Source organism: Electrona antarctica, assembly GCF_951216825.1.
Source record: "Electrona antarctica genome assembly, chromosome: 12".
In the NCBI taxonomy this organism is placed as follows: Eukaryota; Metazoa; Chordata; class Actinopteri; order Myctophiformes; family Myctophidae; genus Electrona; species Electrona antarctica.
In genome coordinates, this window is record NC_136793.1 from 10,911,527 (window position 1) to 10,938,963 (window position 27,437).

Genomic DNA, 27,437 nt, shown 5'->3' on the forward strand with positions numbered 1-27,437 from the left:
TCACATTATGGTGTGAGTTTTTTTTGTGCGCTGGCCGGTGACATCGTAGAGCGCACTAAGTGTGGCTCATCTACAAAAGTCCAGTTAAAACAATACAGTGAACTGAATACACCTTACTGTATTGAGTTATAAGAGTATTATAGCAGTGGTTCTCAAAGTGGGGTTTAGGGACCCTCAGGGGTCCTTGGGGGGTTCCCCAGTAAAATGAGGAACAGTTTAATTTCCACAGCTAGACGTTAGTCAAAAGAGAATGGAGCGCTCAAGACACCGCAGTGACGCACTCACACTGGACAACAACCCCAACTTCTGAGTAGGGTCAGTCAGTGCGGGCACTAGTCAACACACCCCGTAGTGCAGCGCACTAGAGTTTTGAACGACAATAAACGAACGACAAGAGGGCACACCAGTACACTATCCGAATGCGCCACTATAAGGTCAACAATATATATATACACATACATACATACATGCATGCATGCATACATGCATACTCACACAGTTCCAGACTGTGGGAGAGGCTGTCCTGTTTATTGACTGACAGTTGCTGCACAAGGCTTTGCTTTAGCACTTTTTAGCATGGTGTCAGTCAGTCTGTCAGTCAGGCATGATTTCAATACAGAGATACAGTAAGGGTGAGGGAGGGAGTTTTCATTTTCAATGCAAACGAAATGCAACAGGCCAGTATTTCAGTTCGATGATTGCCAAAGCCAATTAAGTCAGACAGCTTCTAGAAATAGCTTTTCGTGTGTGTGTGTGTGTGTGTGTGTGCGCGCGCGCGTGCGTCTGACTGTCTGTAGAGAGAGCATAGGGGGCAGGTCTCTGCTGCCTCTGTGCCATAACAGGGAGGTGATGTAGCATGTTAGCTACAGTGTTATAGCATGGAAACAAGGATGATGATGCACCGAGGAGCTCAACTCAACAACCGCCAAGAATAAAGTGATCTGTGTGTGTGATCTCTCTGTGGAGAGTTTGTGGAGGACGCACTAGCTTTATACCTGACTGACTGTCAGTCTCTCATCAACAACACACTGGCAGGCTGCAGCTCTCTGGCTACTAGCTAGCTATAGCTAGCAGCAGGGGCAGCTAATCGAGCAAAGTAAGTTATGTTCTTGCATCAACGAACGCATTTGTATGTCACGCTCCAGTTAAATCTGACAGGTGTCAAGCAAAGTGGAAACTCTGTGTTTTATTTTGCATAGTCAGTTTACTGGGTGTGTCTGTGTGGGGATAATATTTTTAGGCTATAAGCTTTAAAAAAAAAAAAAGGGAAGCTGCAGCTAGATAGCCCAGAATAAAGACTCGGAAGGATTCGTTCATGATGTCACAGCCATGCGTCATGTGTCAGGAAGTGCTGTATATAAATTCATGGAGCAAAATAAAACGGAAATGCTTGTATGATGATATATGTGCACCACATTAGCGTTGTGTCCCTCTTTTAGGGTATGTGAAATGCTATATTGAAAATGCTTTCAATGCTTGAAAGGCTTTCAAAAATAGCCGATCTATAAGCTCATACATCACTACAGAGGCATTGTGAGGTTGTTAGATTGTTATTTTTGAGCGACTGTCGTACTACGAAGTTGGGGCATTGTACGTGGTTAAGGCACATTTACAGTATAGTGGGCGGTTTTGCTATTTTGAAGATGTACTTGTTACATATAACATACCAAGCTATACACACTTCCAGTTGTTTGACGTCACCTTCTCATCCTTGGTGTTTTTTATCCTAGGCTATATAGACAGTCAGACAGTTGTGACAAGGCCTGGAGAAGTTTCTATCTGGACAAGTTGCTGTTGTTAGCCTGGGAATAACGATATATCCAGTCTAAATGCAATTATGCAAATGTTGTATGCAGCGTGCATGACACACATGGAGACTGTCCTTTAAAGACTGCTAATCGTAACAGTGTGCAAACTGTGTTAGTTTAAAAGTAAATATGCCTAAGCTCAGCTGTCTAGCCCACTCAGTTCTTACCGTTTTGTCATTGTAGAAATAGCCCAGTACATTGAAGTCCATGCAAAACCATCTAGACAATGTCATCTATTTTTTGTGTCAGGTGAAAGCTCATGAAATGTAGAAGACCTAGTCATACTGAGGACTTAGTCCTGATTGGCTGCCACACACGCAGCTGTCATGTATTGGTTACTCAGGTCACATGACCAGGTAACAGGAAGAAGGTAACAGAAATCTTTAGAGACACCCAATGTTATGTAACGTAATTTTATCATTGAGACCAGCCGGTTGAGAGGAGCGTTCGTTACTAAATAAAGAAACCAGTGCTTCTTTCACCTGACAAATATCACTATGTGATTATTTCTTGTTTTTTATTGCACACTTCAAAAGTGCAAGTGGAAAATAATTCACAATAACTGAAATACTCCCCACTCCATTTATTTGACTTCAGCTTAAAATTCTTTGATTTCAATAAATAAAGACATAGGCTAAGCATGAAGGTACAATGGAGGACAATTACAGGATTCAAATATTTGTGACCAGGAGATCCGTTAAGGACTTGCTAGACCTTTTTTCACTGTTATGGAGGTGAATGTTTAAGGTATCTAATCTATCTGTGCTGGTTGGTGCACAGGCATACGATAGTAACGATACACATTTAACATTTAAATTTGAATCTAGATAGTTATTGGAAGTGTTGCATCTACTTTGATTTGAGAGACATTTTGCTACAGTGCATGCTGAAGTTTTGCCAGTGGTAAATCCAGCCAGCGCTAGTAAGATTTATATAACAAGGCCTCAAGCCTGGTTTAGCCTGGGCTGGGATCATATAGAGTTATAATAAAGGATAGAGGTATACCTTTAACTGCTATTCTGCTATGAACGGCTATGAATGCTTTTCATTTCAATGGAAGTTGCTCAGTGGCGTTTTTGAAGCACACAGAAGAACGCTCTACTTCCGCATTTGCCAACCAAATTTCGGTTGCCAAATGCGGAAGTGAAAACGAGCGCTCAATGTTAAACCCCAGATCCACAGGGTTTCCTCGTGCTAAATGCAGGGGCCCGCCTGCAGTCCAGCTCTGACCACTACATCTCACAGCTTCAACGTTGGCCTGGGGGCTTGGCTGGGATGCATAGTTTGCGTACCATTTTTGGGTTTATGATCCGGTCGGTAGCGCATGCATTACGTCATGTTGTAGTCACCGGTTTGTAGTCATCAGGCCGGAACCCAAACCGGAACCAGATTTACCCAAAACAATTCCCAGTGGTCAAGGGTATCATAATTTTAGGGTGTACTAAAAAAAAAGCCTTGATGTGGCTTATTAATCCGATACGTTTCTGTACTTCTTGGAATAGTTTGTTTGCGGTAGGGTGTCTGACTAATGACTGTCAGACTGTTGAACCTTATGCCAGTACCAGACGGTGATCCCCTCTGTGCAGCTTTATGCTTTTTATGCTGTTTTTTTTTACCTACTCTGTGATAATAGATGTTCGCAACGTTGGGATATAAGGACACCACTCTGTAATGCGCTCCGTCCTGACCTACAGTAGACGTGCTTGGACTTGTGAGCTTGTAGATCATCACCGTGCTTAATTTCTACTCTTTTTTTGTTTGTTTGTTTTGTGTTTTTGAACTGCACAAAGGTGTGACGTCGCCGATGGCCTGTATCCCAGCTATGGACACAGAAAAAGCTCCCACGTGCCCGCCGGTGCACCAGAACGGAGCTGCCCACCACCAGGAGCCTTCGGGGCCCAAGCCGTCCGCGCCCGTCCTGAGGGTCCATCTCTACCACAGCAGCCAGGGAGGGGCTGAGCGTAGCCCCCTCGGCTACGCACCCGGGGACTATGTGGCCGAGCAGCTGTGCATAGACGCAGCCAAACAGTGCAGTGAGTAGTGGATTTACAACCCCATTCATCTGTGCTGTTTGGGACACACAGGTCCCAAGATAAGGTTATCAAGAAGCCGCAGTTAGACCTGTCAGGGAGCGTGTTGCCTTGTTTATTGCAAAGGCTAGCCCGCCTTCACACATTATTTCCCTCTGTCTACCTTTATTTACTCTTGTTATTTATAAGCACAAAAATAGGTTAGCTCTGCTTGGGATGGTGGATTGTGCAAGAGCCACACTTCAATGGTCAATACAAGTATAATTATACTATTTACAGGGCTAGCCTGCATGTTGTTGTAATGGCATGTTGGGTGTTTGATGATAAACAGAACAAGACTGACATTTGAGCAAAATCTTTATTGACCTTTTGCTCAACTAAAAACAAATGTCTTCTAGATGTGTTCCCATATGGCATTGTCTGTTGTTTGCTCCTCTTGGTGTTGTGTTAAATTCGGATTTCAATTCAGAATGCTTGCCTGTAGGAGCAGGGAACCATAGAGGAACTCACTTAATGAATGAGCTTCAATATGAGGACATTTTAAAGGTGGGTTACCCTGAGTATCACATATACACACGTATAAAAGCTAAATTACTACTGGGTTAATGTGGTAAGTTGTGTGATATGTTTAGCCCTACAACTTAAGCAGCAGGGCTCTAAGGATGCTGAGGGTCTAGTGAGAGGCTCTAAGGATGCTGAGGGTCTAGTGAGAGGCTCTATGGATGCTGAGGGTCTAGTGAGAGCCTCTAAGGTTGCTGAGGGTCTAGTGAGAGGCTCTATGGATGCTGAGGGTCTAGTGAGAGGCTCTAAGGATGCTGAGGGTCTAGTGAGAGGCTCTAAGGATGCTGAGGGTCTAGTGAGAGGCTCTAAGGATGCTGAGGGTCTAGTGAGAGGCTCTATGGATGTTGAGAGTCAGTGAGAGGCTCATTAAGACTGCAGGCAAATCTGACCAGATCGCATATAGTCCGACATCGTTGGCCTATCTGCATTTGTTCGTTGTGGTAATGGCATATACAGTAGGTGTGAGTAAATTCTTAACTTAAACTCTGCCATACAGCGGTGTCGCTAGCCTCCCGCCAAATCAATAGCTGATCTACAAGCATAATGTGTGTAGAATTTCAATGTGGTTCAAACCTGGTTGAACCATTATTTTTGTGTTCTTTTGCTTTTTGCAGCCTTAGACACTGAGTCTTGTTTATAATTACAGAGCTTTCGAGTTTTCATTGAGACTGATTTCATTGAGATATACATACTGTATGGCAGGGGTTCTCAAACTGTAGGTTGCGACCCCTTGGGGGTCGCCACATTTTTTGGGGTGGTCGCCAGATTATTTTATATAAAGAGAAAAAAAAGGCTGGACTGGAGTTCACATAGGCTTATGTACATGCATAAACCTTCCATAACGACTATATCTGGTATTTATCAGTATTTATTTATGATGTATTTTCTCTGTCTCTGTCTCTGTTATGCCGTCAGTTTGTCTCGCGACATGCTTTAGCCATGTCGCGAGACATGGCTAAAGCATCTCCGGGGGTCCCCTCCCCGGTCAAAAAGGTTGAGAACCCCTGCTGTATGGCATACAGTAATGTCCCGTGTTTACTGTTTATCCATAGTGTATATGTGTCACACACAACACAGCCTTGAAAACATTTCCGTTTCCCACCCTCCGTGTTGTCTGTCTCAGGTGTGTCGCCGCTGTACTGCAGCCTCTTCGGCCTTTTCCGGGAACGAGATGGCCTTTGGTTCTCACCCAACCACATCTTCCAGCTGGACGAAACGGCCTCGGAGGACGTGTTCTTTAGGATACGGTTAGCATACTTTGCATTCCACTCACTTTGTTTCCCCCTATATATTTGTGTTGTTTTGAATCCCTTAGTGAATATGATTGTCACTCACTCCACACGACAGGTATTACTTTCCTGGCTGGTACAGTGGTGGGACATCCAGGGCCTACCGATACGGTGTCACCAAGGGCCAGGAGAGCCCCGTTCTGGATGACTACGTCATGGCATACCTCTTCTCTCAGGTACACACTCGAGCATACAGTGAGTGTGGACGAACTAAAACGACAATGTTTAGCGTTGTTTTTTTGGACACCGATATCCACATGCATCAGCTGAATGGCTTGATAGAGGTTGTTCGTTGCGTGCACTGCGCACAATTAAGCATCTGTACCATTTTGTGTCTAGTGGTTCTCAAACTTTTTAATTTCAAGGACCCGCATAACTCTTGAGAGTGTACAAATCAGTGTTGTTTTCGTCGACTAAAACTAAGACGAAAAATGTTCGTCGACTACCTTTTTCCACTGAAGAAAACTAAATGGAGACTAAATGAAAACTGTGCTATGATGACTAAAACTAAGACTAAATATACTGACAACTTCGTCAACAAATAAAAACTAAACTAAAATGTTAGGAAAGGACTAGTGGACAAGAGATCCAGTATAAGTCATTTTACACTTGGTTGCATGCTGAAAATAGCAGATCTACAAGCTCACAACGCGTCGCAGCGCGACGCGTTGTGAGCTTGTAGATTGGCTATTTTCAGTATGTGTAAAAACAGTCCTTACGACGGCAACAATGCCCACCAAAATACATTTTAGTCGACTAAATCAACTGTAGATTTAGTCGACTAAAATCTCATGGCATTTAGTCGACTAAAACTAGACTAACACTAAAACATTCCAGGTGACTAAAATGTGACTAAAACTAAATTAGAACTATTCAAGAGACTATGACTAAAACTAAAATTAAAATTGCACTCAAAAACAACACTGCACTCAAGGACACTTTGAGACCCACTAGTGTAGCAGAGTGTTTCCAGTGAGCCAACAAGCACAATAGCGGCAACCTAACGCTGTTATTTGGAACAGAGCCTTCATAGTATCAGCTGTAACACCTGTGAAGGAAGTAGGGAAGGGGCCCAAGTTATTTCCAAAATGGCGTGTTCATAGAGCCCATTGCATATTGCCTTTGTCGTGGCATCACATTACAGCTTAAGAGCACTGGCCAGGCACTCTGACAAGGGCCCTGTATTTAGACTACCGTACCTCTATCCCAGTGGATTTCCACACTGACTTGAGAGAGCTGACACATATTTGCCACTAGTGAAGAGGCTTTTTTTCCCCCTTCTCCTTGGCGTCAAGCTGGCACGAAGTAGATCTGGGCTGATCAGGCCTTATCTAGATGGTGAACTTAGGGCATCTAGACGGCAGTGTTTAAAAACAACTTCGAACTTTCCTGCTGTGTCGCATCCGCCATTTGACCTTTTCTCTACAATGAAGCCTTTTGACGGAACCAGCGCCATGTCAATGTTCCACTGTTCTGCCACATTAGTTGCATATGGTATTTATAATAAACGCCAGGCTCCCTAGGGAACTGGGAAGTGTGACCTGAGATGGGTTGTATCTACTGGCACTGAAATGTCCTCTTCTGGACTAAATTTAGAAAAAACAGAATGTCATTGTTTGCCTATAGAGCGTCACAGTCCCGCCCCCTACCATGGACCAGGAAATGATTCTCCGTTCATTTTCCTCATAGACATTTCAGAAAGTATTATTTAAAGACACAATTTTTGGGGCCGAAAAAATAATTAGAAAGAAGAAAAAAACGGCAGGTTACAACACTTTTTTTGTTGTTTTTCTTCTTTGTAATTATTTGTTTGGTCCAAAATATTGTTTGTGTTGTCATGAGTTGTCACGACTCGAGTTGGCTTTGTCCGCGGCGTAACCGTCTTTAAATAAATACTTTATGAAATGTCTATGGGAAAAATGCATTGGGATTCATTTCCTGGTCCATGGTAGGGGGCGGGACTGCGACGCTCTATAAGCAGACCACAGAGGTACATTTCATTGCATTGGCATTGCTATACCATTTATTGAAGAGCTATACGCATTGGCCCCTTTTCCACTGAAATAACTTTGGTTCTAGAACTGGTTCCGTTCTTTATTTTTTATGATGGTTTTATATCACATATGCGTCTTCCGACCTGAATTGCGACACACCCACTTTCGTTCCCACTTCAGGGCAAGAAGAAGTATTTTTTTTTTGGGTTCCATTTCCGAACCGACTTTTAGGGAACTGAACCAATTAATTTGGTTCAAAATTATAGGGTGGAAAAAACAACAGAACCGTTTGAACCCCCGGTGGAAAAGGGGCCATTGTGTGAGCCTTGTGTCAGCCTTAGTTGAATTCACGTAACTTGAAGCCACAATGACTGGTGGTGATGAACTCTGGGTGAACTACCGTGGAATTGGGGCGACGTTCACCTCAGTCATTTGGGAACGGCTAAAAGGCTTTGGCAGCCCCACTAATGGTTTATTAAGGTGAATGTCTTCGAGACACAAGCCTGACTGACACTTAGCGCTCGCCGCTCACCCCTGCCGGGTTCATAAGGGATTTGATTTTGTGTCAGGCTGCAAAAGGCAGTGCCGTGGGCTAAATTATGTAACACAGCATTGGCCACAGGTTCGTCAGCATCTTCCTCTTTTTTTATCCAAGGGTGTGACTCAATACCAGCAAGAGCCCATTATACCACATTCACCTCAAAATGCTGACGGTATCTTTTAAAGCACCGACTTCTGTCTGTCATAATATTGCACTCTGTGCCACATTCTATCTGTACATAGTGGAGGAGTGATTTCGTCAGTGGCTCGGTGAAGATTCCCAATACCCACGAGGCCCAGGAGGAGTGCCTGGGGATGGCTGTGCTGGACATGATGAGGACAGCCAAGGACACCCAGCTGACCCCGCTGGACATCTACCACACTATGAGGTACAAATGAAGACGATGGCAGCTGTCATCGGGTTTCTTGTGCGGTCCTCCCTTAGAGTATATATGAATAGAGACGGCACCCGAGTTCTCCTCCCATCCACTTGCATTAAGTTGCTCAAAAGCGCATGAGGTGATTTCACTGTGCATTCTGGGTAGGAACAGAGTGCATTCTGGGATGGATTGGGCCCAAACACATGAACGCGCTGCCGCTGACTATCATTGCAGGCATTCAGCGTTCACGTGTCATCGTGACGTGCACAATGATAGTCAACGGACCAGCACGTTCATGTGTTTGGGCCCACGCTGCAATATCAAATTCGGCCACTATGTCCATTTCGCCTCAGGGTTTCATCCGGGTGCCGTCTCTATTCATATGTACTCTAAGGGTCCTCCATGTAATGCAGGGTCCCTAAAGTCACCAACACTTTGAAAACCCCTGCTCTAGTGCCACAATTAGGCCAACATCTGCAGATATACTGTACATAATCCAATAGGCAGATTACATGATGAATCCTTATTCCGGTGACCCCATCATAGCTGCCGGTTATTTCCTGTTTACTCGATCGAGCAACGCAGAGCTATTCCATGCGGTGGTGAACAGCGCGATCTAACTCAGTATCTAAAACAGTATACTGAAAAATATTTATGAATAAAACAATATATATAGAAGACGAAGAACGTATTGTCTGAGGTGAATCATTTTTACCACAGTTATTGGAAGGTGGTTAGTTCAGTGCCCCAGCCGAGATCACCTGGGAAAGTTTGGGTGAAGAATGTAAATGAGTAATGTTCTCTCACCACCGGTGCTTGCAGGTGTGTGTGTGTGTGTGTGTGTGTGTGTGTGTGTGTGTGTGTGTGTGTGTGTGTGTGTGTGTGTGTGTGTGTGTGTGTGTGTGTGTGTGTGTGTGTGTGTGTGTGTGTGTGTGTGTGTGTGTGTGTGTGTGTGTGTGTGTGTGTGTGTGTGTGTGTGTGTGTGTGTGTGTGGTAGCTGTGCTTGAACGTGAAGAGTTGTGTTGCCGAAATAGAGCAAGCATGCTCAGCAAACCATTACCCGCATAAAGATATTTCTTTTTAACATCTTGTTTTCTCTGTGTGCAAGGCAGTGATGCTAGTGATGGTTCAGCACTTTGCAACTTTGAGAAAAAGTGTTAATACATGTTAGGGCAGTCACTTCTAGTCATTTTTACTAGTTGACTAGTTGCCTAGTTTACTAGTTGCCTTTGTTTAACTACCTATTATGTAAACCAAAAAAAAAGAAATTCTTATCAACTAGTCAACTAGTACCAACAAAGTCGACTAGTGGATTTACTAGTTTTTACAAAAAAAAAGAAATTCTTGTCAACTAGTAAACTAGTCGACTAGTTGCTTAATGCCCTAATACATGTAGTAAGAGTTAACATCTTACGTACATCTACAGTTAGGATTAAACATGGCTTCCTGGCTCTGCTCTCAACATTGGTGAGAAGGATCTCAATCGGCGGTTACATTTAGTGGATAAATGAACCCTGATGATTTCACGGCGTGCAGTTGAACTTGTTTATTCACAGAATAACTCTCGTCCTCTCTTTGTCTCGTTCTCTCTTTCTCACTCACTCTCTCTCTCTCTCTCTCTCGCTCGCTCTCTTTTCAACCCCAGCTACAAGTCCTTCTTGCCCAGAGGCATGAGAGCTCAGATCCAGGGCTGCAACTTCTTGACGCGCAAGCGGATCCGCTTCCGATTCAAGCGCTTCATCCAGCAGTTCAGCCAGTGTCGGGCGACGGCGCGCGACCTCAAGCTCAAGTACCTCATCAGCATGGAGTCGCTGGAGCCCGCCTTCTACGCCGAGACCTTCCAGGTCCGGGAGCCGGCCGGTGGCACCGCCACCATCCTGGTGACGGCAAACGGTGGCATCCAGTGGCACCGGGACACAAACAAAGACTCTGAACAGGTCCGGTAACCCGGCCAGGGCAAGTCCCGGGACTTACTGTACCTCTAACTCTTTGGCTGAGCTTTAGTATACTGGCGTTAATAATATTGGGGTGCAACAGCTTATCGAACTAATCGATTAACGCATATATCTCTGCTGTCGGGAAGAAACCACATAAGGCCATTCAGGAAATTAAAAAACTAAATGTACATTTTTCAGAAAATTAAGAGAACCTTATTTTTAAAACAAAGTAATACTGCCTCATCAAAGTTGGTATTGTGACTTTGTATATTGCATGTGTTACTTGCATGTGTCATTATATAATATTATCACCAAAAACCTCAAAAAGTTAGTTAAAGGGGCATTCCACTCATTTTCAACATTTTACTATGTCATTAATGTACCTTAGAGCTGTTGTGTGGAAAAAAAAGTTCCCCCATTCTGTGTTTCCTAGAACTAGAGGTCTGAAAAAAATCATTAACATGGTGAAACACATCTTGATGATGTCATCAAGATGTGTTTCACCATGTTAATGATTTTTTTCATAATTACAGTTCTAGGAAACACAGAATGGGGGGACTTTTTTTAATTATTTCCACACAACAGCTCTATTCTCCCGACAGCGACGATATACAGTATGTATTTAAAATGATGAACATGACGTGCTGAGAGCTTGTTTGTGTGACGCTGTTGTGTGATGAAGTATAATAGCGATTAAGTAATCAGACGAGTCAATTAGCCCCCATTAAACCCATTTAGGACGGGAACCCCTTTTTGGAGTTTTTTCCGTTCAAGACGGGAACCCCCTTTTGGGGTAGTTGTTGCATTACAAATGGACTGTATATAGTAACATATTCTTTTTTTTGTAATTTTTGAATAAATATTTGACGCTTTTCAAAAAACTTAGGGCAGGATTTAGAAAGCATTTTTATAATCGGCCTCAGGTCTAAATGGGTTAAAAAAATATATATATATATATATATATTGATGGATATAATGATTTCTCAGCAAATAATCGTTAGTTGCAGCCCTAGAAATGATTCTAAATTCGGTCGGTCATTACGTTTTTAACTCAAAGTAAGGACCGATCGTCTTTCAGCGTCAAGCTGTGTTTTTTTTCTTAAGCTGAAACTCAACGTTATGCTTGTCACTTTAATCCTGCGGAACGCCGACACTGACTGTGACTGACACGTCTAAGGTGGAAGAATGTGCTCAGTGGTTTGCATGGCTACACTGGTGTGTAACCGCATGTGTGACAGTGTATTAGAGACTGGGGTTAACCCATTTCGGGCGGGATCCCATTATGGTGTTTTTATCTTTTATTTTTTATGTTTTTTTTTGTGGCTTTCGCCTTTATTTTATATTTTTTATGGAGGGATAAACAGTAGGCTGACAGGAAATGGGGAGAGAGATGGGGGGGGGGGGGGTGACATGCAGTGAGGGCCGTCGGGATCGGGAGTCGAACCCGCGGCACACTGCCAGACTGGATTCCCAGCCAAGGTGCCTGGACCGCTGAGCCACGGCCCAGGCCCCCTTTTGGTGTTTTAAGCATTATGTTATACTTTAGCTATTGAAAATAGCAGATCTACAAGCTCATAGATCTACGGCACTCTGTGCCGCGCTATGAACTTGTAGGTCTGCTATTTTTTAAAAATCGTGACAATGTGGCGCAAATCTTTGAATATATATTCTTTCAGAGCGAACGTTTTTAACTCAAATCTTTGCTTCTGGGGGGGTCCCTGGAAGCGGCCAATTACATATATTTTTGGGGGTCCTTGACATGAAAATGTTTGAGGACCACTGATATAGAAACATGAGGTTTTTCAGAAAACTGTCAGGATTTAGAAGACATTTTATAGAATCGTCCTCGGGTCTAAATGGGTTAAGAGCCATCAGATCAGCAGTGGCGTGGATCGCTAAAACGCTCTTGTCGTCGGTTGGCGCGGTTAGCAGAGCGGGGGTTTATAGAGTGCATCTGCCCACTTGGATGACGGCGTCACAGAGATGTTGACACCCCGTCGCTTGTTATTATCAGAGCACAACTGTGCACCATGACACGCCGGGCTGTGTCGCTGACATGGCTGAGAATTTAAATGCTTTGTGCTGTGGCATCACGCTGGATTCCATTATCTTGATACTTTAGACTGTGAAGAGAGGGCAGAATATTGATCGAAACTGAACAGCCTTTAACCACATGAACCCTCACGGCCCTGTTCCAGGGATGTCATAATAGGTAGAGCTTCAGCAAAAGTGGGCAAACATAAGCAAAGAAATAATGAAAATAGGCAAGCATTTGGTGAATAATAGCCTATCTATAAGCTCACAACAGCACCTTGTGACACATTGTGAGCTTGTAGAACGTCTATTTTACCTTTTTTGACGTACAAGATTTTGTATTATTATTATTATTATTATTATTGGAACATGATGAATGAATCATTATAGATTTATGGAACCTAATTTGTGTTTGTGCTATTATTGGATTCGTGGATGAAATACTAACTTGGCATCTTCGGTGAAAGTTTGCCTGAACACTTCTCCCATTTCGAAGGAACACGCATAAGCTGGATGCGCATATTTTTTTGTCCATAACACGTGCGTTCTCTCCGGTGCTTTATCCCTGCCTCACCCTGGAGTGGGAACCAACTTGGCAGATTACTCCCAGCTTCATCTAGCAAACAATAAGCTATCTGTGGTCACCAGACACATGTTCTCAAAGCTGCCAGCAACTTAAGCCATTACCACAGTAATAAGACAGCGCTAGGGGTTCAACACTTAACTTAATCGAGCTAAATTATACAAATGAATACAAATTAATTTATATAATCGATTTTGAACCTGGCTTCTATATTTTAGGCATGTCGATGTATGAGTGAAAACTGTCCAAAATCTATAATGACGTGGATCCGATCTGTGACAGATGTCACCGAATACCAGCGAGCCATGTGCGTAGGTCCTGATCCTGTCCTGTTCTGCAGTCCTATTGGGTGGGAATCTTTGAATCAATGTCTAAAGTGGTTGGAAAACGAATTGAGCCTAATGTGATCACGGCACTATTTGGACTAATTCCCCCTAAAATGTCACTCTCTTCTTTGGAGGCAGCCTTTAGGTCCTTCGTTACCCTATTAGCTAGAAGGTGCTTTGATGTTGCTTAGGTGGAAATCTCCCACACCCCATCACACACTTTGTGGATATTCTTAACTATGTCAAATTGGAAAGAATCAGATGCTTGCTGGGTGAATAAATTCAGTAAGATGTGGGACCCTTTTTTGAAAATATTTTCATGAGCTGAACCTCTCTGATATTACTTACTGAGTTTCCAGTCATTTGTAGAATGAACTGTGGCATGTCGGATGGCGGATCGACTAGTACTACCAGTAGTACCAGTTATAATTTTTGTTTCTGTCTGTTTGTCAATAAACAGACTGTTGGGGGGGAAATATATATATGCATGCAGCAGCAAGCTCAGCTGTAGATTGGCTATTTTCGATATTTGTGGGTGTCATCATTGTTGTAACTCTGACTAATCAATTTAGTCATATAAAAAGTACATTTGAAAATATTAGCATCAATTCGTTCATTTATTAAAAAGAAAATGTATAATTCAGGATTATTCACTTAACCGAAAAGGTTATCGATAGAATAATGGAGAACATAACTCGTATATTTTAGCATTGTGACGTAAAATGTGTCCAATGTCATGTGTGTCCAGGAGCTGCAGATCCTGTGTGACTTCCCAGATGTTACTGACATCAGCATCAAACAGGCCAACAAAGAGAGCACCTTGGAGAGCCGGGTCGTTACCATTAACAAGCAAGACGGCAAGAATCATCTGGTAAGACCTCTTCTTACACAGTATTCAGTATTTAAGTCCGACGTCATATTGTAGTGCTACGTGACGTCCGGGTCCAAGTGGCACCAGCTCCCGTCCACATCTCATTGTAAATAGAATATCTAGACGCGTGAATCTTTTTACAATGACGTTATTTTTCAGAAAGGAAGCCATTGAGGGTTAAAATGGGTCTTAATGCTTCCAACTCGAGTAGAATTATTAATGTGTCTATGACCCAAAAATAAAATGATGTGGATACAATAAAGACTATTATTATCATTATTATTGAAGGTGGGTGGTAACAGTCCATTTGCTCAGTAAAATATTTCGGGGACATATTTAGAATGTTTGCAGGCTTGAGTATGTTGAATCTAGTTTGCATTAATTAGGATTTAGTTGACACAATGAAATAAAATGGCGACCCAAATCTGTCACCGCCAGATTTGGGAGAGCAGCGCAGCTTTGTTGTTGCGAGGAAAGCAGTAAAATGAGACTTTCGTGGTTGTTTTCGTCTCAGATTTAGTCCGACGGAGCGTCACAGTATAACTCTATGGGGACACAAAAGCGACACAAAGTAGGACCTGGATGTATCTCAGGAGGGGGCGCTCACGTCACAGCTAAAATACTGAATAGTAGAAATGGGAGTCACATTTTTGGCTCTCTCTGAGTGAAATGAGCATTCTGAAATGAATAGTCGCAGTCCTTGAATCCGACTGGCTGAGTCCCATTGTTAAAATACTTGATATAGAATAGAACACAGCTGGACTGTAGAACAAGCCAATGTCCCGTTTGGAAGATTCACTGCAACGTTCCATGGATGCATTACCGTTCACAACTTTGTTTTCCTTATTATGCCTAAGAGGCCCTTTTTTCCTCTGTATGTTAAGGTTTTACGAATCACTTTAAAAGAAGGCAGATACTATATGGTGCATACCGTTTGGTACCGTCCATGCATTTGCACAGCAACTTCCTTGTTTGTGCAGTAAGCCACGGGGACTGCTTTCTTGTGAAATTGTTATTAACCAATTTTGACCTGAGATCAGATTCTAAAAATGTCTTCTACATCCTGACAGTTTTCTGAAAAAGCTATGTTTCTATGTCAGTCGTTCTTCGATTTTTCAAAAATAGCAGACCTACAAGCTCGTAGCGTAAGAACTGTTCTAAGTGGGTTATGTCCATGATTTTGATGTTGCCACATTTGGTAACCGTTTTAGAACAGCTAGGATGCTTTTGTAGATTGTATATTATATGGTGTATTCTTGGTTGCCGTGTGCATAGGCACGACTAAAGCAATTCCAGGAATCCTATTGACAGCTTCTCTTGCACGTTGTCTCAGGAGCTGGAGTTACTGTTGACACCTTCTCTTGCACATTGTCTCAGGAGCTGGAGTTCGCGAGCCTAGCCGAAGCTCTGTCCTTCGTGTCCCTCGTCGACGGCTACTACCGCCTGACTACAGACGCCCACCACTACCTCTGTAAGGAGGTGGCGCCCCCTAGGCTCGTGGAGGCTATCGCGTCACATTGCCACGGCCCCATCGCGTAAGTCTGACTGAGTCGAAGGCAATTTAGCCACTTTCAGCCTGGCAGGACGTTATGGGCATATCACCGCTGTACGATGAATGATAAAATGGAGCTTAAATCTGTAATCTGTTACTTTTATGTCGTACAGGGTTCCCTGCACGAGCATTGAGTTTTGCCTGTTTACCTTCATGCAGTACCTCTTGTCAACCGGTAGTTGACAAGAGGTCCATAGTTTCCTAAGTACCTACCCGAGCACAGGATCTAAATGTCTCAATAGAAGAGCCGGTAGACCAACTGTATAATTAAATATTAACATACTACCATGCAGATTGGTCAAATCATAATTGTATTCACTGATAATAAAAGTGATTGCTTGTAGCTTTAAGCGGGTCATTTCACAGGAAGCATCACAGCCTGGTGATGGAAGTGTTGGCAGAATGTATCCGACACTGAGATGAGTCTATATTGGAAACCTTGTTGCCTGTCAGCTCTCATGTGGCCAATGTCTTCTTCACAGAATGGAGTTCGCCACCAACCGACTGCACAAGTCCCAGAACAAGCGAGGGTTTTATATCCTGCGATGTAGCCCGAAGGACTTCAACAAGTATTTCCTGACCTTCCCCGTTGTGGTACGTACAGTACAGGGTCTCGCAGGTATCTTATATCTTGGCCCCATCTACACCGAGAAACTCTCCGAAAAAGAACCGACCTACAAGCTCGCAGTGCACTACGTTGTGAATGTTGAGGCTGAATGTTCATCTATTATGGCCAGGTCTAGTGCGCTCCCGTGTCCCGGCCCAGGTGCAGTGGTGGAAAGTAACTAAGTATATTTGCCTAAGTACTGTACTTGAGTACAATTGTGAGGTATTTGTACTTGAGTATTTCCAATTTCAAATACGTTTACTTTTACTACACCTCAGAGGCAAATACTGTACTTTTACTCCATTACATTTATTTTAAAACTTTAGTTACTAGTTACTTTGATTATTATTACAAAACATTTCAGCCCTATATAGAATTCGGCCATTTGGGCCGATCTATAAGCACACAATGCATCGCGATGGGACACATTGTGAGCTTGTAGATCGGCTGTTTTCAAAAGATTTAAAGACTTAAAATGGGACATTCCGCATAATGACTACTTTTACTTTTCATACTTTTAAGTACATTTTGCTGTCAATACTTTAGTACTTTTTTTTTTACTCCAGTGCATTTTTTTTGTGGCTTTCGCCTTTATTTTATATTTTTTATGGAGGGACAGACAGTAGGCTGACAGGAAATGGGGAGAGAGATGGGGGGGAAGATATACAGTAAAGGCCGTCGGGATCGGGAGTCGAACCCGTGGCACACTGCCAGACTGGATTACCAGCCAAGGTGCCTGGACCGCTGAGCCACGGCCCAGTCTCAAGTGCATTTTTAGTTCCGGACTTTTACTTGTAAGAAAAAGTTTGGGTCGCCATTTTGAAAGAATAAAAGGGCACATAATGTGTTAAGTGAAACATGATGCAAGTATGTTTTCCCTCCACTGCCCCCAGGTGTACAACACCAGCATCGAGTACAAGCACTGTCAGATCACGCGGTCTGCCGGTGGCGAGCTGAACCTCAGCGGGACCAAGCGCAACTTTGGCAGCCTGCAGGAGCTGCTCGGCTGCTACCAGAAGGAGACGGTGCGCTCCGACGGTGTCACCTTCCAGTTCAGCAAGTGCTGCCCCCCCAAGGCCAAAGGTACAGCAAGGCAGCAGCGTTCGTGTGTATATATATATATATATATATATATACGCCAGTGGTTCCAAAAACTGTTTTTAGACTGTGACCCAAAAGAGAAATTTAAACATTCTTCCGGGACCCAAACTATTTTTTTTTTTTTAAACATTTGTTTTCTAATTTATTGAATGGCTTAGATTTATATTTTATTTCTTCAAAATCATTACATTTTGTTTTTAATTCATGAACGAATTGATGCTAATATTTTCAAATCATAATTAAAAACCAAATGTAGGAAACAAAAACTAAGGGCACCCATAACAACGTGTCTGCGACCCACAGTTTAATATGCTTTCATGATTATTGTCAGTGCAGGTTCTGATGTGAATTCCTTGGATATTATAAATGGAACAAGGTAGTGCATCTCGCTGACACTACGTTTTTAAATGGTTCCATGCCACTGTCCGCTCTTATTTACAAGCAAACAAAACGTAACTGTTTATTTATTTGTATTTTATTTATATACGGGTCTCTTTCTTCCAAGAGTCAACCATAAAATGTTGTTTTTTTAAACTTAAATAATATAATTTGTATCGTACTTTTTTCTGCTAGAGGCAGGTTAGCAGCGATAAATATGACGTGTGTGTGTGTGTGTGTGTGTGTGTGTGTGTGTGTGTGTGTGTGTGTGTGTGTGTGTGTGTGTGTGTGTGTGTGTGTGTGTGTGTGTGTGTGTGTGTGTGTGTGTGTGTGTGTGTGTGTGTGTGTGTGTGTGTGTGTGTGTGTGTGTGTGTGTGTGTGTGTGTGTCCGTCCTTACAGAAAAGTCCTGCCTGTTGGTATGCAGGAGCAACAAGGCCTCTGAGGTTCCCCCGTCCCCCTCGTTACATCGACACAACATCAGCCAAATGGTGTTCCACAAAATCAGGAAGGAAGACCTGGAATTTGTAAGACTTGGCTCTCTCATTCGGGCAGCATCTAGTTGTGCGTACCAAGGCGACCGGAGATCTCCACCCTACCGATATCTAAATTCAATGTAGGAGCTAGAGCCTCTGAGAAAAGCTATTTATGATTTAACCTATGGTCACTGCTTGGAAACCAAGTCCCAATATGAAGGACCGGTAGGATTTCCTGCCAGCTGGATCATGTAACTTCCCTACTCGGCCCATTTCCTGTCATCTCTACTGTAACTTGACATTTTCTACTGTAGTTACAGTAACGACGACTTTGGATGGGTCCTGATTCTGAAGTTCAGTTGTTTGTGAAATCTCTGAATAGTTTTCACCCAGTTTTAGCCCCTACATTGAGCTTAGTCCCCAGATGTACTGTAGGCAGAAATCTCTGGTCATCTAGGGGGCATCCCATACCTCTGGTCATCTAGGAGGCATCCCATACCTCTGTCTACCCAAAAATGTTTTTGGGTTTACAACAATTTACAATTTACAATTTAGGCATTTAGCAGACGCTCTTAATCCAGAGCGATTTACATTAAGCAAGAACAAAAAGCATGGGAATACATCACATATGTAAAATGCATTTATCGCGAAACATGCGTAAGCTAAGAACGTAACTAGAACATATCTATATAATGACACTATACATATAAACTATAACTAGAACATATCTATATAATGACACTATACATATAAACTATACATATATGCTATACTATGCTGTACATATATACTATGAAGTGCTATGACTACATACAATGCACTTATTGTGCTGTCTACATGACATGCTATAAGTCTGTTTCAAATGCTATATAAGTCTAAGAAGTGCTGTCTAAGGGGGTAGGGTAAGTGCTATGGGCCATGATGGAGTCTGAAAAGGTGGGTTTTCAGATTGAGTGCCGTGAGTGCCGTGATTTTTGTACTTTTTCTGTTTTGTATGCGTCTATGGAGTTAACATTACTCTAATAGACCCCCCAGGCGTGGTTATAATATTGTCTTCCCTGTGTATTTTTGGTTTCTTCCTGAAAGCTGAAAGCCTTTGAGTCAAAAGGCCCAATCTAAATACACCACTGTAATGACATAATAAACTCATCCCCTCACCTAACCCCTCTGCCATTATCATACAACAACAGCTGTGGGCGAGGCTTCAGTTCAGGTGGGTGGTGCTAAGGTGAAAACCAGATATACTTAATGAACCGGTGGGTGTGGCCACATAAAAAAACATCATTTTAACACTTTCTGTACACTTCTTTTTTTTTTAAACTATAGTTGGAAGTCTTGCGACCATAGGTCGCAGATTACTATGAAAACTACCTGAAAACCTGTTAGTGACTACGTCAGTGACTCCGTCATGCCACCATATATGGCCGTCAGTCCGTCACGCTTCGTGACACATCACGCCACCATACAGTATATGGCCGTCTCCATATATGAAGATCACAACACTGACCTCATCAAACCCTGGATGGCCATACATGGAGAAGACTGGATCATCACCTAGATCTGCATATATGGAGCCGGCCAGCATCTGACCTCAAAGTCTCAAACCCTTAGATCTCCATATATGGAGGTGACCTGTTCTGACATTCCATATATTGATCCTCCCCACCCGTCCTTCCTCTTCAATGTCTCCCTTTTGACTGATACCTGTCCATTCAAACTCTAAACGGGCCCGCCCCAAAGTTATTATTGCAGCACCCTTAGATCTCCATATATGGAGCTGACCTGTTCTGACATTCCATATGTTGATCTGACCTCATCAAACCCAATGAGCTTTAATTGACGTAGATCTCGGCCAGTGGTGGTATAAGTGTTAAGACACGCTCCATATATGGCCAGTACAGAATTCATTCCATATGTTGATCTGACCCCCCCCCCATGCCAAAGCGACAGCGCTCGCCCAGCAGTCTGCCGTCACCCAGACGGATGCGTTCACGCGACCTCGCCCTAAAGGCATCTTACTGGTATAGTATAATCATGTTTTAGGGGGGAAATCACGGCACTCCATCTTTAAAAATGCGTTTATATAACTGTAACCATACTGTACATGAGCCTGATTTGCCAGGTTGACGTCTCATTGATGTCTAATTATCTCCCTGTTTCAGGTCGAGGGTCTGGGTCAAGGGACGTTCACCAAAATCTCCAAAGGGGTCCGCAAGGAGCTGGGGGACTACGGCCTCGTTCACCAGACGGACGTGGTCATGAAAGTGTTGGACCAGGCCCACCGCAACTACTCTGAGGTCTGTGAGATCATTGCTGTCGGGCAGAAACCTTGTATCTCCATATTTCTTTTTGTCCTTTTCTTTTTTTTATTAACACAAGCACTTCAATTAAAATGAGAATAGAAGGCCTATGTTTAATTTGACATGATAATTCCAGAATCAACCAGAAAACTTGAATCAGAAATAACTAAATTAACGAAATAATTACTAATAATATGATAGCACAGTTGTGTCTGTCAATCCTAATGATTGTTTGTAATTAGAAAGTGCTGATTTGCAAATTTTAATAATGTAATAATATCTAAGCACCTACCCAAAGACAAACTTAATATATTTATTGTATACATTTCAAAAACGGCAGAAAGAGTATATCTACAAGCCCACCTACCCTGAGCTGATAGATCGGCCTATTTGTGCACGAGTATAAAAGTATAAAATGGGGAATTAATTTATGAAAACAAAAGCATTACAAATTTCAATGTCCAATAGCAACAATATGTCTGTAGACAAGTAGTACAACACACAGTACATTATATTATATTCATTCACAGATCATTCAATCTAAGACGGGTTGTTTGAAAGGAAAGATAATGGGACCCCTGCAGCCCTGCACCGACATGCAGACTTTACTTCATGAACTAGTGGGAATAATTCACTTAATAATTTCATCATTCTCTCCACAGTCCTTCTTTGAAGCTGCCAGCATGATGAGCCAGTTGTCCCATAAGCACCTAGTCCTTAACTATGGCGTGTGTGTCTGCGGGGAAGAAAGTATGTGTGATTCTCTCTCTCTCTCACACACACACACACACACGCACACGCACGTGCACGCGCGCGTTTGTATTATTAAAGGAGCATTCAGTGATTTGGGTGATTTGGAGAAAAAAAACGGTCCGCCCCGGTAACAAGATGTGCACATGCACACGCTCTACAGTGGGGGAAGTACAACAGACCAACAGCACGTGCACCAAGGCCCGCTCCACTCGATCATGATTGGAGGAAGGCCCCTCTCATCCTGATTGGATGAAGGTTTTGCCACCCAAAGCCCAAACCGAAACTAGGGGTTTTTGACCCCAGGGGCTCACTGGGGACAGGGAGGAACTCCTTATATGGTCAGAACACTTTATTATCCAAAAAATAAGAAAAAATAAGTGATATTTGTATTAAGTGAAATCACTGAATATACCTTTAAACTCATGAGGGCATAAAAATTGTAGGATGACACTCGTTTGCACACCCGTGTTGTTCACCAAAAATTACCCAATTTTCACGTGCAAAATGCATTTTTCTGCAAAGCGTCCCCTAACCAACCCTAACCCCCAAAGCTAACCTCTAAATGCATAATTCTAACTCCATCCTGTATCATTTCCTTATTGCAAGCCTTGTTCCCCAAATCATAAAACAACAATTCTTTCTTGTGAGGAGCAGGAAAATGGTCTTCTAAATGTCTATTTATTTGACTATACTTATGGGAACCTTGGCCTTCACAAGCATAGTAATGCAAGTACCCCTCCTCCCATCAGCCTCCCGGCAACATGCTCTATAAGCTTAATGTCAAAAGTCACCCAAGCCACCTGCTAATCTGTGCTATCCCGTGAGACGGTGGGCTGTGATTAAATTGTGCCCCACAGAAGGCTATTCTTAGTGGGATTACGATAGGTAGCCAAGGACGAAACCCTCTTACATACAAGAATAGCCACAAACGTTTTTTTTTTGTTAATGTTTTTTTTTGTGGCTTTCGCCTTTTATTTTATATTTTTGTATGGAGGGACAGACAGTAGGCTGACAGGAAATGGGGAGAGAGATGGGGGGAAGACATGCAGTAAAGGCCGTTGGGATCGGGAGTCGAACCCGCGGCACACTGCCAGACTGGATTACCAGCCAAGGTGCCTGGACCGCTGAGCCACGGCCCAGCCCCACAAGCGTTTTTTTAAATAAAACATGTTGACCTTAACCTGCCAGCATAGGACAAGCTTTTGGTCTTTTCTTTTAACAGGATATGTTGGTATAATGTGTATTGTAGTAATGATGATGTTATTCATAGCGCTATTCATCATCTAATGTGGCTGTGCACGTTCTATAATACTGAGAATATTCAACAAAAGTGCTAAGAAAGTAAGTTGGTTTGGATTGAGGAGGTTTTGATGATGAGTTGATCAGAGTTCTTGTCATGATTTCAGACATCATGGTGCAGGAGTACGTGAAGTTTGGCTCGCTGGACTTGTACCTGAAGAAGAACAAGAACACCGTGAACATTCTGTGGAAACTGGAAGTGGCCAAACAGTTGGCCTGGGCCATGCACTTCCTGGTAAGACATGCACTTCCTGGTAGGACATGCACTTCCTGGTCCGCCTTTCGCAATTCAATAGGCCTATCTCACGCCCCCTTCCGGTAGCTAGTGGTGTCATTTAACATTAGGCATTTACACTTTTTTTCTCTGGAGAATCTAAGTACATTTCCTAATGTAGTTTGTGGCTTGTGAAAATACCTCTTTTAACATGGAAGCCTATACACTGACACCACGGCGCGTAATCAGCGCCTCAAACTGTGACTCCGCCCACCCCCTGGGGAAGTTGTGATTTGCGCTCGTTCACTGCAATGCAATTTGCGGCATTTTCAAAACAATATTGAGCAGAGTAGCGATTATCAAACGTATTTGCAATGCCATACGTTGAAAGATCTGTTGCCCGTGTACCTCCGCAAGTTAGATAGCATCGGCATAGATGTTTGTCCGTATGTGATTAAGGATTGGACCAAGTTGCATTGGCAGCCATAGAAAATTCTTACCCCAGGCTAAAACAGGATGTGACGTTTTTTGGGCGTTCCTGTCTTATGTGGTGTCAGTGTATGGACCGCAAAGAAAATAACACCACTAGCTCCAAAAGGGGGCGTGGATAGGGGGCGGGGAAATGCTGTGAGATAGGCCTATTCAATTACATGTTATTATATAGTGCCAACTGCCAAGTTGTCCCACCCCGAGCCAGCATTCCCCCACCAACTGGAAGAAATGACCGGCAACATATAGAGGGCAAGACAGAGAGAGAGATGATGGCAACAGCGATAGTAAAATTGTGACGACGGCAATAACAATAGCAGGTATAACAATAGTATGCTATAATAGCGTGCAAGAGAGAGTTTCAAGCATTAGCAAGAACAATCTTAAAACTATCATGAGAGCAAATTACAATAGCAGCCAGGTATATAGTATATTATAATAATAATAGCGTGCAAGAGAGAGATAAGAAGCAATAGCAGTAGTAAGAACTACGACAGCAATACAATAATGGAAAGAAAAAAATATATAAATAAGTTGCGTGCTCAGAACCAAAAAAAAGAAAAGAAGAATTGTAAGAGGCATTTCATTATCCATGCAATTAGCAAGTTCATTTAATAGAGCCATTTTCCATCTGGCCTTCATGCAGGGGAAGTCACTGCTTCATTATGTATTGGATTGAAGTGCCACCATCTTCATTACACTAAGCCCAGTATCCATCAGAACAATGTTTTATTGATTTTCTTTTTCTTGTCATTCATCTACTCTCATGCCTCTTGTAAACAGTGGTGGAAAGTAACCAAATGCATTTACTTAATAAGTACTGTACGACAGTTCCCACCTGATGTTGTGTGGGAGTTCAGACTGATCCAGACCGTACTGAATAACTGCCAGCTTGCATAAGGTCTTCAGACTAGGACTCAAGTCTAAGATATACAGGTCATCATTGACTGATGAACTGTATGATGATTGATGTCCTCCAAAGAGGATGATACGATCTCCCACCATGCAAGAGCATAACATGTTACTCCATATTCTGTAATGAGTTCGTAAACATGGAGCATTCCCTTTGGACTCAACCTTCTTCCAGGTGAACGTTGCTGGACTGAATTTCCACAGGTCATTGAATTCCTGGTTATTTTTCCTGCCACCAAATATGTACAGCTCTCCATTGTAGGAAAAGGCTGAATGACCGTAGCGTCCTTCGGGAAGAGGCTGTGCAGAAGGAGTGTTAATCCAGTAGTTGGTCTCTGTGTCAAACACTCTGATGGTGTTGTTGGACGACCAGCCCCCAAATACAAACATCTTTGTCCCGATGATTGTGGCAGAGTGACATCCTGAAGCAGGTGGAGGAGTTCCTCTGGTGTTAATTAAAGTCCAGATCATTGTGGTGGTGTCCAACTTGTAGATGTCATTAGAGTATCCATGGATAAACATGACCTTCCCAACGACACAGGCTGAGTGGCCGTACCTCCCCTTTGGAACAGTCCCAGAAACCTTGGGTGTGAGCATTCTGTGGTCGTCGACATCAAATGCATAAAGCACCGTGCTGCAGTTCCACGTGTCAGTGAGTCCCCCCCAGATGTAGATGAAAGGGTCGATCACCACAGCTGTGCGGCTGGAGCGCATGGGGTGAACCTCAAGGGGGCGTTGTCCTCTTCCGGGTGTCTCTGGTGGCAACTCGGTCCAGCATAAAGACACTGTGTTGAAGACATGCACTTCAGTCCGACGCTTGGACTCGATAAAGTCTCCTCTAAAGCAGTACACTTTGTGGTCCACTGCTACAGCAGCATCATACGGTGTCTCTGGAAGCCCTTTTAGGTGCACCATCCAACGAAGCATTTCACACAGTAGTTTCTAGGTTTCTCCCTGTAAAAGAATGCAGTCCTGAATAACTTGAATGAATGTCTTGAAGGTATGCAGTCCTACTGTGTGGGTCAGCACTTATATAGGTTAGCAGGCCTATGTATGACGTAAACTTGATGTCACATGTAGGCCAAGTTGGTGTGTCGTAGAAGACTGACGTCATAGACTGACCTGCTACTACTCTGACAACTGCTACAGTGGTTATTTTTCAGGCACGCTAGCCGCTAGCCCCTCCTATGTCCAGCTTTGAGGGTGTTTGTAAACACAAACATTAAATGCTATTGACAATGAATGGACAATTTTGAGTGTAAACACAAACATTGATGACAAAGACGGCCAGAATGAGATGATGTATGATGATGACCAGGCCCGAACAGAATACGCGGCCGCGGTGTTCCGATGAAAACGCAGCAGAATTTCCGTGGAAATTGAACACGTTCATGCTGTAGTTTACTTTACCCAGGCTAGCATAATATTAACCAGTGGATGCATCCCGCCCCTCCTCCCCTCATTCTCTGAGAGGTCGGTGGACCAACCAGTTCATAGGGTTCACCTTCATGAGGTACGGCCACAGTGCAGGATGGATTGAAGCAAGAGACCATGAGCGTGAAGACCTTGGCCCTGAGTTGTCACATCTGCTCCAAGATTGAGCCAGACATGAAAGAGATGGAAGAGGACAACAGGGATACTGCAACAGTAGGACAGAATTGGACTTCTTAAGACACTGAACACAGCAAACATTCAGGGGAGAGTATTGTGAACATCATCAGTGGGTAGATAGACACACCAGTTGTCAATGTAAACAGTGCTATAAAGATAGCCTGGCTTGGCCATACTTTTGTCACCGGCAGATTCATGTCTGGCCACTGCGAGACTACAATAAAGAGTGGGAACACAATCTTACAAGATTTAGAAAAGACGTCCTGGTCAAAGGTATTTTACAAGACCATCCCTTCTAATGTGAAGATGGTGGCAACAACAGCCAAATCCATTCAAATGATACACTCCAAAGTGTATGACCTAAATGCTATCTATTCAAGGGTCATCGTACTGTGATGTTCATGTGGAAGGTGCCCTCGCCTATGAGCTGGCACCAGTCTTATGTTCACTGAGGATGGAATGCAAATTCAGAAAGTCCACCAGCATGGGACCCAGAGTAGCTTGGATGGAAAAAGGCCACTGAGCCCTAACAATCTACCTGAAGAATACAAACCTTCCCCAGATGACATTTGTGCAATTATAAAGTGTGAATGCTGTAAGCAAAAAATAAATAAAACCTGTGTATATGGTTTGCACACAATGTTCTGTTGATGTTTTGGTGTATGCTCACGGTAGGCCTGAAAGAGTTAATTCATCAAGGAGATGTGGTGGAAATGACCACTTCCAAATAAGCATTTATTTTGCAATGAAAATGTGTTGCACTTGCATTGATGATTATTGTATTTTATGGGATTTTGCTGTTTTAAGCATGAAGGGGTTAATATCTAAAAATGCCCTATTCTGAAATCATATATTGTACATATCCACATCCATGGATAAACACTCTAAAAAGCAGATTTGATGCATTTAGATGTATGTGTGTTATATATTTAATGTACGTACTGTAAGTACAATGTTGAGGTATTTTTTTACCTTACTTGAGTATTTCCAATTTCCAATACTTGTACTTCTACTCCACTACATCTCAGAGGCAAATATTGTACTTTTACTCCACTACAATTATTTGAGAACTTTAGTTACTATAGTTACCTTTGGATTATTATTGCAAAACATACATGAACCATTTCAGCCCTATTATACATTGCTGGCCATTTGAAAATAGCAGATCTACGAGCTCACAATGTGTTGCATCGCGATGCATTGTGAGCTTGTAGATCTGCTATTTTCAAAATATTTGTATTTTGTATACATTTAAACATTGAGTACTTTTACTTTTCTACCTAGTTTGATACCAAAGCTTTTGTACTTTTACTCAGGTAAAGTTTGAATTCTGGACTTTTACTCGTCACGGAGTACTTCCACATTGCATTATCGATGCTTTTTACTTAAGCAAA

The 27,437-nt window shown here is 42.8% G+C and overlaps 1 protein-coding gene across 1 annotated transcript in view; it reads left to right on the forward strand.

Annotated features, from left to right (window-relative positions):
- The first annotated feature begins 787 nt into the window (after positions 1-787).
- The window catches only part of LOC306934203 (tyrosine-protein kinase JAK2-like), a 36,651-nt gene continuing 10,001 nt past the window's right edge, over positions 788-27,437 (forward strand). Inside the window, exons 1-14 of the mRNA XM_079516741.1 lie at positions 788-1,096; positions 3,599-3,841; positions 5,523-5,646; positions 5,747-5,864; positions 8,466-8,611; positions 10,248-10,539; positions 14,231-14,353; positions 15,731-15,888; positions 16,388-16,499; positions 17,406-17,595; positions 18,392-18,516; positions 20,628-20,762; positions 21,428-21,515; positions 22,925-23,052. Coding sequence (XP_079372867.1) covers positions 3,613-3,841; positions 5,523-5,646; positions 5,747-5,864; positions 8,466-8,611; positions 10,248-10,539; positions 14,231-14,353; positions 15,731-15,888; positions 16,388-16,499; positions 17,406-17,595; positions 18,392-18,516; positions 20,628-20,762; positions 21,428-21,515; positions 22,925-23,052 — 1,968 coding nt within the window. The 5' untranslated portion in view covers positions 788-1,096; positions 3,599-3,612. The remainder of the gene's footprint in view (positions 1,097-3,598; positions 3,842-5,522; positions 5,647-5,746; positions 5,865-8,465; positions 8,612-10,247; positions 10,540-14,230; positions 14,354-15,730; positions 15,889-16,387; positions 16,500-17,405; positions 17,596-18,391; positions 18,517-20,627; positions 20,763-21,427; positions 21,516-22,924; positions 23,053-27,437) is intronic.